At 33.6% G+C, this 16732-nt stretch overlaps 1 protein-coding gene across 1 annotated transcript in view; it reads left to right on the forward strand.

Annotated features, from left to right (window-relative positions):
- The window catches only part of LOC130683243 (serine/threonine-protein kinase TAO1-like), a 126036-nt gene that overhangs the window by 78516 nt on the left and 30788 nt on the right, over positions 1–16732 (forward strand). Inside the window, 6 exon segments of the mRNA XM_057499501.1 lie at positions 1431–1544; positions 3974–4068; positions 7382–7475; positions 9057–9138; positions 11688–11804; positions 13652–13855. Coding sequence (XP_057355484.1) covers positions 1431–1544; positions 3974–4068; positions 7382–7475; positions 9057–9138; positions 11688–11804; positions 13652–13855 — 706 coding nt within the window.

Raw genomic sequence — 16732 nt, forward strand, 5'->3', positions numbered from 1 at the left:
TAAAAGTATTCTGGAGTTTTACAAACTCATATTTTTTTTTAGGTTATCCATGTCTTAAAAAGAATATACTAATTTATTTGATCTCTTTGTTGAGGATAATTTTTATCTTTTTCTACACATGCTGCCAGGCTGTGTGAAGTATGTGCACTTTATAGATTTGTGATAGAAATTTAATTATAGAATAATTTAATTTGTGAAGCGGAAAAGACGATTGGGATGATGTATTCTTACTTTTTTCATTTTACAGATGAAGAAACTGATGCCCCAATTTGTGACTAACTTCCCAAAGCTTACAAGCAAGATGGATTAGACTAGAACTAACCTAGATAGATCTTTTGTCCTCCTAGTGACTCATAATGCCAGATTTGATTCCATGACAGAGACAAGTGAAAGCTACTTAAGACTCTATGCTTTTGAGATAATCCTTGATAATCCTTGATAGTGAATAGTAATTTAAAGATTAAACTATCATAAACTACATTTTTAGCATTGGTATTGGTTTTCCCTGGTTTTAGAAGGAAGCTAGCATTTTTAAAATTATCTATGAGAACTAGACAATACATAGTAAACTTATATAGTAGAGTCATTGCAAATTAATGGGTTATCAGTTTTTTAGATGAGAATACTAAGGTCCAAGAGAAATCCACATGCATAGTAAGTAAGAGAATCGAAGAGTTGGAAGTAAAACCTAAGGTCTTCTCAACTTCAAAGAACCAACCATTTGTTAACAAAATCAAATGGAAGAAAATAGATTGACTTACTATTATATCCATTATAGTACTATGTAGTATGAATTGACAAGTGCTTAGAAATTTATTTTTTTTGAATGTATGGTACCCATTGGGCATATAATTCCATTATAATTTTCTTAGTTCACTTGTACATTGTTGATTTAGAAAGAGCTTAAAAGTAAATTTGGGATCATTGATATTACCTTATCCATGTGTTTCAGTTTTCATTTCATATTTAGGTAGGAGAACTATGCTAAAGTTTGGAATGATATGAGTAATTAAAAAGAACAAATTTAGGGAATGAGGTTCTTTTTTTCCATTTTAATGTTAAGGGTATACTCAGAAATCTTACAGTTACATAAGAATTTTCAGCTGAATTTTTAAAACCATTATTTGTACCAATGAACAGGAACTCAAATATAGAGTATGTGCTATTAATTACCTAATTTTTTCTTCTGTTTCTACTGCTATTTTATCTTCTCTTTTAGAAAATTGTTACTATATACTTACAGAAATTCTGTGTATCTCACTTCTTAATTTGGATCTTAATTCTCATTATCTCATACTGAGAGATTATCAAAGGCCTTCATTATTCTGATTTCTCCTTCTGTGTTTTATAAAATTTTATATGATTTTTATCATTTTCAGTATAATCTTATGATGGAAAGACAAATAATTTTCTGTGTTCTTTAAACCCAGAGATATCAAAGCAGCAAATATCCTTCTGACAGAACAAGGCCAGGTGAAACTTGCTGACTTTGGATTGGCTTCCATGGCCTCTCGTGCCAGTTCTTTTGTGGGAACGCCGAATTGGTAAGAATAGTCCTGTCTGGTATTGATCCCCATAATTGAAATAGGCAGTGTGTGGTTATACTTTTTTCAGATGCTTTATCTTTTTTCTTGGAAATACTGTGCTGCTTTAGACATTATTCTAAGCACTACAGTTAGTTTCAGATATAGATTTGGAGTGCTGCCCTTGTATCTCCTATTGTTTCATTAGTCCCCCCAATGTTTCTTTCCTCTTATCATCTACATCATGTATTGGGTGTAGGAGTGAAAACATTTAAATATTTAAGAAGGGAGAGGATAGAAGTGCTAAATGGAAATTTTCTTTAGATTTATACTTACTGTGTGTCAGTATCTCTGAATAAGAGTATCTGAAGACTGGTAGCTAATTACAAATATAAAAAAAATTTTTTATTCTGGAGAATTTCAAGTATACAGGGAAATAGACAAAAATATAAGGGAGGCTCACACAGCGGTCAGCTCAGCCTAACAGCACTACCCCGGGGCCCAGCTGCCCTGTGTACTTGCTCCTCTTGCCCTCCCTCCACCTCCAGTTATTTGAAACGAGTTCTAGACATCACCTAACTTAATTCAGAAATAATTCCATATTAACGTCAGCAAGTCTGAAAGGAATAATTTTCCTCATGTTCACCTTCCATAGGTGTTTTCTCTCTGTATATGTTGAGAGGTGTCTTAGGTCTACTGCATCTTCTTTTCCACTTACCTTTCAAATCTCCCAACTCCCACTTTGTTAAAGAAAGGCTTCTCACCCACCCTGAAAGTAGAATGATGCATTGTTCTGAGGATTAAAAGCCTCAAACCATCACCAGAGGGACAACTTGAGAATACATAACATCTAGAATATATAGCATCAGAAATATTGAAGAGTTAGGACACAAAGTTTTGGCAAGGGCCTTCTGCCTTCACAGTCATCTCTCTTCACTTCCTTTTACTCCTTGCTCTTTCTTTTCCCCAATTATCTTCCCTCCCATCTTCTTTTCTAGTGGATCATAAATTACCTCATTTATAACTGGGACAATTGCCATGAGGACACATTAACATGTTATTTACATTGAAAAATGAAGTTTGACATTTCCTGATAGAAAATAATTCTGATTTGAATGGTTGATATGACCATGCAGACTGGGTTTGCTAATTAGGTTATTATACAGCAGTGTTTTTAATGAATTGAATGAGCTAGGTCCTCAGCTCCAAGTTGTACATATCTGTAAAGCACATATACAAAATAATGTATATACATATGTGTACACTATATCCTTTGCAACTAAGTTTATAAAATTTCGATACCAACTCAAAAATGTACAAGCAGATACATTTTTAAAATAAATTCATTGGAAGTAAGAAAATAAAAAGGTTGAAGGCTACTGTTCTGTATGACCAAAACTTTCTTATGTTGAACCCTAGTTTAGATAGAATCCTCTTCCCCTGTATAAAAAAAGGGTTCTTTGGAGAAATCATTCTTTTTCGTGGTCCCCTTTCACAAGTCAGTGATCAATGTTTTATACTAGAAAGGAGCTGGAAAGTTGTGCATTAAAAACAAAACTACTTTTTTAACTTTGTTGAACTTACTGACTCCCCAAGCTTACTTCAACATCTTAACACATTAGAAGCCCTCTATTATTGGCAATTGGAAGTTACATATGTATGAATTTGTATATAGTATATTAGGAACACAGCACTGTGTACATATTTACATGTTTTTACACAGAGGAACACACATACGCCTGGTGACAATCTTACTAAGCAGTCAGAAACTGTTCTAAATGTCTGTCTGTGCTTAACAACAAGTACAAAGGAAGTATAAGGTGAAGCATACCAGTGAGAACATTAGAGTCTAGCTGAAGATGTGAATGAGCATTTCATTTTATAACCAAGACACCTATAAAGTTAATAATTGTATGATTTATTTAGTTATGAGTGGCTGTCGTAGCCACTTTTATCACAGAACACTACTCCTATTTGCAAAAAAGACTGACAAACTGCTTATTCGTTGTTGCTTATTGTGGCAGATATTTTCTCAGCTAAATGTAGTGAGCTGGTTTACTTCAAGGAAACAAGTGCCAGTGATAAAATGCCCTCTTTCAAGCAAAACTTAGACTTTTGTAATAAGATACTAAAATGAAAATGTTTGAGAATCACTGGCATAAAGGATATACAATATTAGAATCTGCAAACTTGAGTTGATGCAGAATACAACCCTGCTCTGGGGAATCTTTCCTCCAGGACGCTGTTCCATGATCATGACAAATGGTGAGAATAAGTCTAGCACTGTATATGCAATGGAAAATATTTACCTCACAACCTGTAATGCATTTATTTCCCTTTACAAGAATTCTTTTGTCCAGTTATATCATGTGGAATTCACACAGGTGTTCTCCATGGAGACGGTCATTATGTTTTTAAAGAATAGTATACTTGGACATTTTATGTTTTAGGATGGCCCCAGAAGTAATTTTAGCCAAGGATGAAGAACAACAATATGGTACCGAAGTAGATATTTGGTCTCTTGGAATAACATGTATTGAACTAGGTAAGCATTGCTCTTTATTACTGTGTAGTAAGTTTTGATCAATGTTTTACCTCAATTTCTGTACAAAATTACAGATTTTTATTTTTATGTCAGTGTTTAAGGGGAGCAATAAATCTATTAAAATTGTCACATTGGTTATTTGGCTATATATATATATACATATATATATACTTATTAGGTTAGGTGTATTAGACTTGCTGTATTTAATTAGGTCTAAAATAGTTTATAATGCGGTATTAATTTTGAGGTATCTGTGTCTAACATTTAATGAGTATTTGTTAAACACCTAGAATATGTCTATGGTTGTAGATTTACCATGTATGAAGGGTCTCTAAAGCATTCAATACACTAAAAAGATAATACACCATGATTAACTGTGATATATCCCAGGGATGCAAATATGGATCACTATCTGCAGATCAGTGTGATCCACCACATTAACAAAATGAAGGCTGAAAATCATGACTATCTCATTAGACACAGAAAAGCATTTGACTAAATTCAGCATCCATTTGTGATAAAAACTCTTAGCATAAGTATAAAGGGAACATAGCTCAACATAACTAAGTCCATAAATGGCAATCCCACTGCTAATATCCTACCTAGTAGCCAAAAGGTAAAAGTTTTTCCTCTAAGATTGGGAACAAGACAAGGATATCCCCTCTCCACTTTTATTCAACAGAGTATTGGAAATAACATTCAAAGCAATTAGATAAGAAAAAGAAACAAAAGGTATACAGATCAGGAAGGAAGAAGTAAAACTATCACTGTCTACAGATGACATGATATTATTACATATAGAAAACCCTAAAGACTCCACCAAAAAATGGTTAGAACTAATAACCAAATTCAGCAAAGTTGCAGGATACAAAATTAATACACAGAAATCTGTTGCATTCCTATATACTAACAACAAACTAGCAGAAACAGAAAACAGGAAAACAATTCTATTTAAAACTGCATCAAAAAGAATAAAATAGCTAGGAATAAACCTAACCAAGGAGGTGAAAGACCTATACTTTCTTCACGAGAGAAACTAACCAATAAATGGAAATAATCCCATGTTCATGGATAGGAAGAATTAATATCATCAAAATGGCCATCCTGCCCAAAGCAATTTACAGAGTCAGTGCAATACCTATCAAAATATCAATAGTATTTTTCAATGAGCTAGAACAAATAGTTCTAAAATTCATGTGGAACGACAAAAGACCCCATATAGCCAAAGCAGTTCTGAGAAAGAACAAAGCAATTCTGAGAAAGAAGAAAGCTACTATGGGGGAGGGGTTGGGGTGAGTAGTTGACGGTGAGGGGAATAAAAGGGCACAAAAATTTTCAGTCATAAATTGGTCACAGGGATAGTAGTATAGCATGGAAAATAAAAGCACTGCTTCTGTAACATTTTCATATGTTGACAGTAACTGCAGTGGGGGGGTGTTGAGGATTTAATATGGGTGACTGTAGGACCACTGTGTTGTATACTTGAAATCAATATAAGATTGAATATCAAGGATACTTTAATTAAAAAAATAATTGAAATGTAAAATGTCCTTTGAATCCACTGAAGGCTCCCACAGTTTAGATTGAGTAAATCTCTATGGTTTTTAGCGAAGTGCAGTGTTCTTTGACTGAATTGAGATGGTCAGGTTTATGGTAAACGACAGAATCAAAAATCATCCTCTGGTCTGATATATTGATGGTACACCATTTAGAATTTTTGAATACTTTAATAAATCACAGTAGAAACACAGGTTATTTTATTCATTAAGAATTTCTTCAGTAATCCCTTCCCCTTCCTGGATCAAACTAGTCATTCTTAAAGCTGTTGGGAGGACAGTATAAAGCAGGTGTCCACGTCACCTGCTGAGTCATGGTAGCCCGGAGTGGCGTGTCAGAGTGCTGTGAGGAGAGGAGGGAGTTCCCACAGACAGAGTGCCTTGTAAGTGGAAGCAGAACCTATGCAGGAAGGGCGGCAGTCACGTTTGGAGATCAGAGTCCTGGTGGGGTAACCGAAGCACTCATACCTGGAAGTAGCCCAGCATGGGGTGTCAGAGGCCAAGGAGCAGGTCCACATTTTGGGGTGGGTAAACCTGACACATGGCGGTGCCTGACTGAAAGGAAGGGGGCTTCCCTCCTGAGGACTGATGAGGAGGGCCTCACTGCAGAAAGTGATCCAGTTTGGATGGGGTGTCAGAAACTGAGTGGATGAAGTAGACAGACTTGGAATGGGGTTTGAAAACTTGATGGGGAAGAGCGGAAAGGGTGGTGGCCAAGATGGGAGACTGGCTATGTACAGGGGGGATTCATCACATATATTAAGGATAATCAGAGTGAGGTCTCTTATTGTCAGAGACAATACAAAGGATATTTTACAAAGGAAAAAAGTGAAACTTTACTATGAAAACTTGTGGAATGGCCGTAAGTGATCAAAGTGAACACCATCAATAACAAGACGATCTGAAACCATGAACTACATCACAGAATACACTGAGAAAAGTGTGGTATTTGCTACTGTGATATTCCTGCCAGAGATGTTGAAACGAAATTTAGTAACAGCACAAAGCCAAACTGAGGGACATTTGAGAGTCAAAATTATACTTGTAAATTGTCAAGGTCATGACTAGACTGACTCACAACTGTCACCTTAAGACTAGAAAAAGAAGGCAAATTCAATCCACAGTAAGCAGAAATAAAGAGACCCACAAAAGATCAAAGCAGAGAAAATGAAAGCAGTAGAGAACATCAATGAGATCACAAATTAGTTCTTTGGGAAAAGTAATGAAATTAATAAACCTCTAGCTAGATTGAGCAGAAAGAAGACACAAACGACCAATATCAGGAATGACAGGGGACATGACTCCAGATTTTACACATATTGAAAGGATTATAGGGAAATTTTATGAACAATTTTATGTAAGTTTAAAACTTAGAAAAAATGGACAATTTCCTTGAAGGATGCAGATGGTTGAAGCTCATTTTTGCTACAAAGGACATTATTGGGACATTTGATTGAAACTACAATGGAGTTTGAGGATTAGATAATAGTCATGTATTCATATCAATGGTCTGATTTAATGAATGTACTAGGTTCTCTTAGAATGTTCTTGCTTATTGGAAAAATACACTATTTAGAGATGATGTGCATCAGGGCTGCAATTTCCTCTCTATTGGACTCCCTTGAATAAGTTCTCTGAACTCTACTTTCAACTTTTTTGCTAAGTTTGGGTTTATTTAAAAAAAAAAAACTAACAGTACTTCCATTCTCCTGTATAACAGGCACATATTTTAACAGGAACTTTTCTTTCTTTTACAGCGGAAATGAAGCCTCCTTTACAGAGTAATAGTTCAGTAAGTGTCTTCAGTCGCATAATCAGAAGTGAATCCCCTACACTACAGTCTACTGAATGGTGAGTATGGCTGAGAGATGTATTGTTCACACGGTAAAATTTAAATATTTTTCATGATGTTATCAAAATGATTTCATTTCAATGAGGTGAAGTGTATATAACCTGAAGAAATATTAAAATAGCTTAATTTTATCCATACATCATGTATATCCTTTATTATCTCTATTTTTCATAGCATATAAGTAACTCAGTTTAGAAATAAAAGATACATGATGCTACATGGGAGCAAAAAGTATGGCTTTTGTATAAAAATTAATATATTTTTTGTACCTTAGCAACACATACAACCCTAATTACGTAATAAATAGCATGATTTAAAGATTCACATTTTATAACTGCAATATATAGATTGCCACAACCTGTACAGATATTTAATTGGGGAATGGTTTATAATTGATATGGTATAAAACATAGGTAAAAATGATTAGATAATTTATCAGAGTTACCAGATAATTGATAATTTTTGGATCATTCTAATTGTCATTATTTATTATTCAGAATGTACTTTGATGTTGCATCTCCTAGTGCTTCTTTGATAATACTGTTATTCATGTAAAGAAGTTTATTGAAAACGGATGATTTTAGGAAACAAGGATTTTTATCAGTGATAGAAAATTTTAATGGGAAATTCTTCAGGTGTATGTAGCATTTGAAAAGTTCTAGGGGACTACCTACCATACTTAACAAATACTTTAAAATTCACAAGTAAAATGCATAAATTAGCAAAAATTTATTTTTTATCATTACGGAATTAAGGCACGTTCACAGGTGTTTGCTCCTTCTGTAGAGATGTTTTGAAGAAATCCTCACAAAGAGTTTATTATGGTACTTCTAAATAATAGATACACTAAACACAGGCTGTCTTTACACTGGCTGATACTTGGGGATTCAAAAAAGAATTCTTGTATAAAAGAATTAAATCTTATTTGAATATTGATGACAATCTTGTATAAAAGAATTAAAAATCTTATTTGACTATTGATGACAAATATTGATGGAGTATTTTTTACCTACTGCCTTACTGAACTCTCATCATTAACACTATATGATAGTATGTTACAGAATTCTAATTTTAAAAAATCTTACTATTTTCTGGAACTTTTATCCATTTGCTCAAGGATGCTAAAAACATAGGTATAAAAAATGTTCCTTCCAAAACAAATAGCATGATGTTCTGAAACATGCTATATGGAAGATGATCCAAGGGTCAAGCAAGAAAGAGACGTGGCTAGGGAAAAGAAAAAAAAACTAAGAAGAATATTATCTTAGATTTGAATGTGAAAAGGAAAATGATTGACTTCCCTAATTCACCTCAACGTAGAATGAGTTGTGATACTTAAGTATGTGAGAGCAGGATTTTAAAATAATGTGTGCAAATTTATCTTTGGGAAATGGTAAAGATTCATTAGTTACTTTGCATAACTTTTTATAGACTTACATGATGAAATATATAGTGTATTTTGTCTGCTTTGTTTTTAATCATTTCTATTCTCCCTCCCACCTATAGGCACATGCCTTGATTTGTGGATATGTTTTTAAAGGAAATAGCAATATGTTCACTTGATACTTTCCTTTCAATAGGTCTTATCATTTTCGACACTTTGTAGATTCTTGCCTCCAGAAAATCCCTCAAGATCGTCCTACATCACAGAAACTTTTAAAGGTCAGTTATACTCTGTTTTGTACACCTAAGAAATTGTTTTAAAGAATGTGTTTTATTCTTCTTTGATTCTGAATCAGTATTAAGTACGGTACCAGTTGTTGCTAAAATACTAATTTCATAATACTCTTCTTTCTTGGAAACTTTGGTTTCTAAGTTACTAAGTTTTTTCATTTGTTTTTCAAAATTAACTGCTTTCACCATGTCTGAATAGAATATATAGTTAAATATTCAATTCAGTCGTATTAAATGGCTTAATTTTTATATGTGCAAGCATATATTCATGAGTTACAACTATAAATTTTAATTCATGTGGAACCATGGCATTTCAGAATTGGCAAAACATAGTTTAACTTTGGATTTAATTTTTGTATGTACCACACTTGATATATCCATCTGTCATATATAAAATAATATGAAAGTAAGAGAAATGATGTGTAATACATTTACGTAAATACTGTGGGAGAAAGGAGATTTCAAAAGAACTGCTAAAAATGGATATCACATTTTTATTTCCTTTTGAGAAACATGTTTTTCTAACATAGCAATGAAAATATTTTAAAAGTAATGTGAATTCTATTCATTTTTCAGTAGGCTTGGTTACCTAATTTAAATAAATTACTAGTATATGCTTTCTGTTCTCAAAAATAAGTATTCACAATAGCAACAAAAGGTTTACTATAGCTATGAGTTATGTTAGTGAAAAATAAGCAGGATGCATTTGTAGAAAACTGTTAAATAACAGAATTACAAGATATATTTATTTCATTTTGAGGTTGATATCTTATTAATAGCAATAATAGTATTATTCGATTTAATATAGTTTTCAAAACATCTAGATAAGGCATTATTGAGTAGCAGTTAACTCTATCTCTTTGTGACCCTAAGGAATTTTGTGGATTTTTCACTAGAAAATAAGAATTTCTGCATGAATGTTTTAGAATTTTAAAGAAGTTCAGTTTATTTTCACCAACACACAGTTCAAGATGCAAGGATATTGAAAGGATCATGTACATATTCAGTAAGGTTATTTGCAACTACAGTATGTAGAAGAGCAGTATAAAGTTTCAGTAACACTTCGGGAATTCTAGGCCATAAGCACACTTACAGTCTCAAACGAAAGCCCAAAAAATAGGTATTCACGGTAGCAACAAAAGGTTTAGTAGAGCTGCGAATTATGTTAGTGAAAAATAAGCACGATCCATTCATAGAAAACTGTTAACTAACTTAGAATTATAAGATATATTATTCTCGGATTAAAAAAAGACCAAATATCATAAATAGTGGTACATACCAAGCTAAGGCTCAGGAAAAGGAAGAACATGACTGGCTTCTTACATTTGCCAAATGAAGGTAAAAGAAGCCCTTTCGGTAATAACCCAACCCTCCAGGAGTGGATACTTGGCCTTGGGTGATCAGATCCCAAACATGCATATATATATTCACTTACCTGGTCCATTTTGTATATTGACCTTATTGGAAGTGATAGGAAGTATCTATCAAGTGCATCCTTCACTTTGGCCTGATCACATTTCTGTTACAGTCTGTCATAAGGAAAAAAACTAAGATGGAAAAAAGTGACTTACTGTATGAAGCTATTTGTCTCAGAATGCAAAATTGAAAATAATTATCCAGAATTAGAATAACGGTTATGTAATTTTGGCATGAACATTTGATGAAGTAGTCTGTAGGCATTATGTTTATGAGTTGAAATAGTATAATACTTACAGCAATGAAAAGAGAATAATATATAGTTACAACTCTTCAGAGAAGAAATAAATTTGAGCTAGTAAAGGAGGTAGAAGTCTTAAAAGAATTCAAGATTATCTCATGAACTCCAGTGCACAAGGCATCTTTCTGCAATCCGTGCTAACTACAAAACAAAATCTATACACAGAAAATTTCTGAGAAGAAATAAATATCCAAAAAATACCAAAAGTAACAATGATAATCTTATGGCAGAATTGTTCTTTCTACTTTTCTGTATTTGATAATGTTAAGCTGTATTAAGTATTAATGGTAAAAATCACTGATACATGTCTTTTAATCAACTGCTAGTGTTTTATGAAGTGTCATTTAAGCAACATAAAGGAACCCGAAATACCCAAGTGGTATGTTACGTAATTCACCATCACTGAATACATTCCTGTTGAAATCTAATGTAATTCAGAACTGAACATGTCTCCTCTATGAAATCAGTTCTAAGAATTTGTGAGCGTTTACTTAGGGATGTAATTGGACTTAATTCTTAATGTTTACTTAGACTCTTGATTATTTCAACTCTGCATTTTCAGTTGGCCAACAAAGGTGTCATGTTCAAAGTTTTCATAAAAAGTACGGGGGATGTTATGTAGGCACAGAGTGTATACATGTAAATTAAATTTTATAAATATAAGAAGTAAAAAGCATAACAGAACTAGGTAGCTACAGATTACATGCATTATCTATCATTATTTAGGATAGTAACTCTAGGGTCTAAGAAGGGATTCATTTGTTCTGAATGAAAAAATATGTAGGTCTCAACCTGACTTTTGCCTTCTACTCTTAACCAGCACATGTTTGTTCGTCGGGAGCGCCCTGAAACAGTGTTAATCGATCTTATTCAGAGGACAAAGGTGCTTTCCCAGGAGGCACATAATGGACCAGCAGTAGAGTCACAGGAAGAAGAGGTAATAACTTAGAAATGGCTCAAGTATTGGGGTCTCTTTATTGACTTCTTTCCTTATGCAACTTTTCTTGCCAAGAATCTTTTATATCAATGGATTCCAAATTGTGCCTTAACAGTGATTCTCTAAGGTTCCACCCAGATGGGGAAAAAGGTTTTCCATTCTTTAAACCATCCTCTTGGTGGTGCACATTAGCATAGTAAAGCTCTGTGAAGTCTATTAAAGAAACCTGTTTAACTTTTATTTAATCTAGTCCCTCTCAAAATTCTGGGCTACGGGGCACTTTTTTCCTGATTGTCTGATGGCTTGGGACATGCTTCTGGAAGTATTTGAAATTACAGGCTTTGGAAGTTGACGGTGCTCACACAGAAGTCATTAGAATTACCAACCATTGTCCTTATCTTGGTTATTGTATAAACCTTTCCCCCAGTGCCTTTTATATAATGTTTGATAAGTGTTTATTAAATTGGAAATTTCTTGCTTCTTTAAAAATAAATAAGTAAATAAAATAAACATGTAACTTAACTAAACTTATCCTGAGGGAAAAAAATTACCAAGCATTCTTATTCTGTTACTAAGAACACTTGATTCTTTTCAGTTGTGTACAGGGATTCATTCCTCTACATGGTTCTAAAATACTCATTTTATAGGTGAGTAAAATAAGGCCCAGAGTGGTTAACTAACTTATTACTGTAGAAGCATATGTGTTCGGATTCATATATGACTCCTGAGACCAAGTTCTTTCCATTTTGCCATGTTTCCAAATTTGCTGGAGAAATGTTATAGAACTTTCTCACAAGGAAAATATAAAGTTTATTATTTGTGGAGCTATCTTTTTTAGTCTAAGTGTTTTCTGTTTTCTTCTTTGCTCATGTCACAATGCCAAAGCTTTGATTCTTTTTTATTGCTTTCTACTGAGAAAGATCCCTGCATTCTGAAAACAGGAGTAGTAGTCACTTTTCTTTTTAAAAGCACTACATGATTAATGAACTATAAAATAAAAGACTCTCTTGCATACAGTTTTGGTGTTTTTGATATTGCCTTTTAGATCTAACAGTAGTCACTAGAAAATTGGGGCTATTTTAGGTATACGAAATACTTCAGTAAAGTGAAATTAATAAAATCCTAATGTCATTAAACATTAGAATAACAGCAACTTTTTTAGGCTGTGGATGTAAGAAAAGACCCTCTATATACCATGGGTCTGTATTTATTATTCTGCTTATCTTAAATAATTTTGGTATGGTAAGACTATAATATTGGGGCCCAGATACCAAAGCTTGCCGGATTTGTTCAGAATAGTCTTCTAATTATGATTAAATATACAATTTTTAATTTTACACAGAAATAGATAGGAATTAATATTAAATTACTTAGTGGAAAAAGTTTAGGCTAAAGACTATATTCTGAGAAGAAAAGAAATATAAAAGGCTTCAATAAAAAATAAGTAAAAGTGATGTTTATAGGATTAAAAAAAAAGGTTGGTGTTTGTTTTCACCATTGGAATCATTGAGAAATGAGCAGCGTCCCTGTGTATACCCCGTGAGATGTGTAGTAGAAATGGATTTCAAACTAATGTCAAAAATTATAGAAAAAGACTACACTTTGGAAATAACTTGGAATTGATTAACTTTTTCACATGGTTGGGCTTTTTGGTATTTACTTTTTGGTCACTTTTTTTATCTGTCAACTAACAATTGATAAACTTCCTGGTCTTGGCAAATACAAGAAATTTCTCAAAATAAACCACCAACTTTCTAAAGACTGTGTGTGCCAAGCAGTGTGCTAGGTGCTAATAATCAAGTATTTAGGAGATAAAGATATTTGAATCTAATGCTCTTTTCCCTCAGGAACTAGATTACTGTGTTGGATGGAAAGGGACAGTGAATAGTGTTGAAAGTCATCAGGCTGTTCCCAGTATGTCCAGCGGGGCCAGTAGTCAAAGCACTAGTGTCAGCAGTTTTCCAGATGCCTCAGATGCTGAGAGAGAGCTAGACATGATGGAGGGAAACCACCCAGTCACGCCTAGTAGTTCTGTCATCGATTTAAAACCTGTGAGTATTTGGATTTCAGTGAAAAAAATTTCAAATTTGGTAACTAATTTTCTTAGTCTGGTTAGTCTAAGAGTTTGGGTTTTTTTTTCCTTTGATGTTTCAGAAGTTTGGAACATAATTTTAGGCAACTTATTTTAAAGTGGCAAAAGGCTTTTAAATACCCAGTTTAATGTCTGCATTTAGGGAACATGTTTTGGAATGCAAAAAGAATATTTTTTAAATCTTAAAAGAAAGAGAGAAAGAAATGCCATATAATGTATTATCTGAAGTTACATAGATGAAAATGAAGGTATTTAAAAATAGTAAGTATACAACATGATATTAATGATAATGGTTGCCTTTGGGAAGTGGAGAAAGGGTTAAGGTGGGTGACAATCAAAAGTGATTTTTGCATTTTCCATAATGTTTACATTTTTTAAGTAAAACAGTGTAACTGTAGAAAATTACACCTTCTTGGTTTAGGAAATACGGATGTTTGCTACACTTTCACGTGTAAGATTTTAAATTTTCCTGAAAACATTTGAAGGTCAGGTAACTCCTTTTTGCAATTGATGGAAATGCTTCCTTTTTAACTTCACTATTTTCAATATTACCAAAAAGTTACTGGGCACAATAGCTAAAAGATGGAACCAACCCAAGTGTTCATCAACACATGAATGGATGAACAAACCATAATATATACATATAATGGAATATTATTCAGCTGTGAAAAGAAATGGCATTCTAATGTATGCTACAATGTGAGTGAACCTTGAAAACATGCTAAGTGATATAAGCCAGACACAAAAGGGAAAATGTTATTAGAATTCCACTTATATGAAATATCTAAAATAGTCATATTCATAGAAAGTAGATGAGAGGTTGCTAAGGGGCAAGTGGAAAATGAAATAAATACTTTTATTCTTTTTATTTTGGTATCATTAATGTACAATTACATGAGCAACGTTATGGTTACTAGACTCCCCCTATTATCAAATCCCCACCACATACCCCATTACAGTCACTGTCCATCAGCATACTAAGATACTATAAACATTGTACATGTCTTTATGTGAACATGATGTATTAATTTCTATGACAAATACATAGGGTAATATTGCTGAGTCATAGGGCATATGTATGTTGGACTTCATAAGAAACTGTCAAGCAGCTTTCCAAAATGGTTGTACTGTTTCACATCCCCATTAACAATGTATAAGAGTTGCAATTGGTTCACATATTCTCCAGCATTTGGTTTGTCAGTCTTTTCTATTTTAGCCGTTCCAGTGGGAATGAAATGGAATCTCATGATAGTTGTTTTTGCAATTCCCTATGACTGACAATGACACCAGAATCACCTTTTCATGTGTTTATTGTCCATTCGTGTATCTCTTCAGTGAAGTGTTTTCTTAAGTCTTTTGTCTGTTTTCTTATTCCGGTGTTCATCTTTTAATACTGATTAGTAGGAGTTGTTATATACTCTGGGTACAAGTATTATATCTCAGATATGTCTTGCAAATATTTTTTCTCCATCTGTAATAAATTAAAACTTTTTAGTTTTAAAATCCAATTTAAACAACCCATTAAAAATGAGTAAAGGCCATAAAAAAGCTTCCTCTAAAATCGGGAATAAGACAAGGATGCCTACTCACAACACTTTTATTCAACAGAGTGTTGGAAGTCCTAGCTACATTAATCAGGCAAGAAAAAGAAATAAAAGGCATCCACACTGGTAAGGAAGAAGTGAAACAAAACTGTCACTGTTTGGAGATGACCCGATAGTACATAGAGAAAGCCCTAAAGACTCTACCAAAATATTATTAGGATTAATATATCAACTGTACCTCAATTTTTTTAAATGTGTTAATGACCTGAATAGACATTTATCCAAAGAATATATACAAATGGCCAAGAAGCACATGAAAAGATGCTCAATATAAGTAGTTATTAGGGAAACACAAATCAAAACCACAATGAGGTACCACCTTACAGCCACTAGGATGGCTAACTATTTTGTTTTTTTGTTAAGGTATCATTGATACACAATCTTATGAAGGTTTCACATGAGCAACATTGGTTACTACATTCATGCATATTATTGAGTCCCCTGCTAACACCAATTGAAGTCATTGTCCATCAGCGTAGTAAGATGCTATAGAGTCACTGCTTGTCTTCTCTGTGCTATTACTGCCTTCCCGTCTCCCCCTTCTACACTATGTGTGTTAATCATAATGCCCCTTAATCCTCTTCTCCCTCCCTCCCCACCCACCCTTCCCACCCCCTTCCTTTGGTGACTGCTAGTCCCTTCTTGGACTCTGTGAGTCTGCTGCTGTTTTGTTAGATGGCTAGCTATGAAAAGAGAAGAGCAAAAACAAAGATGGAAAATAACAATTAGGGAGCACATGGAGAAATTGGAACTCCTGCTCTGTATTTCTGGTAGGAATGTAAAATGTGAGCTGCTGTGGAAAACACTTGACGATTTCTCAAAAAGTTAAACATAGCATTTCCCCATGACCCAGAAATTCTACTCCTAGATATACACCCAAAACAATTGAAAGCAGGTACTTAAGCAAATGCATATACACAAATGTTCATAACAGCAGTATTCACAATAGCCAAAATGTGGAAATAACCCAGAGGTCCAGCAACAAATCAATGGATAAACAAATTAGGGTATGTGCATACCGTGGAATATTAATCACCTATAAAAAGGAATGTAGTACTAATACATGCTATACAATATGGATGAACCTTAGAAACATGCTAGGTGAAAGAAGCCAGATACAACAGGTCACATAGTATATGAAACATCTAAAATAGATCAATCCGTAGACAAAAGATAGATTGGTGGTGACGAGAAGGGGAGAATGGGGAGCACGTGCTTAAAACATACAGGGT

Source organism: Manis pentadactyla, chromosome 4, assembly GCF_030020395.1.
Source record: "Manis pentadactyla isolate mManPen7 chromosome 4, mManPen7.hap1, whole genome shotgun sequence".
Lineage (NCBI taxonomy): Eukaryota > Metazoa > Chordata > Mammalia > Pholidota > Manidae > Manis > Manis pentadactyla.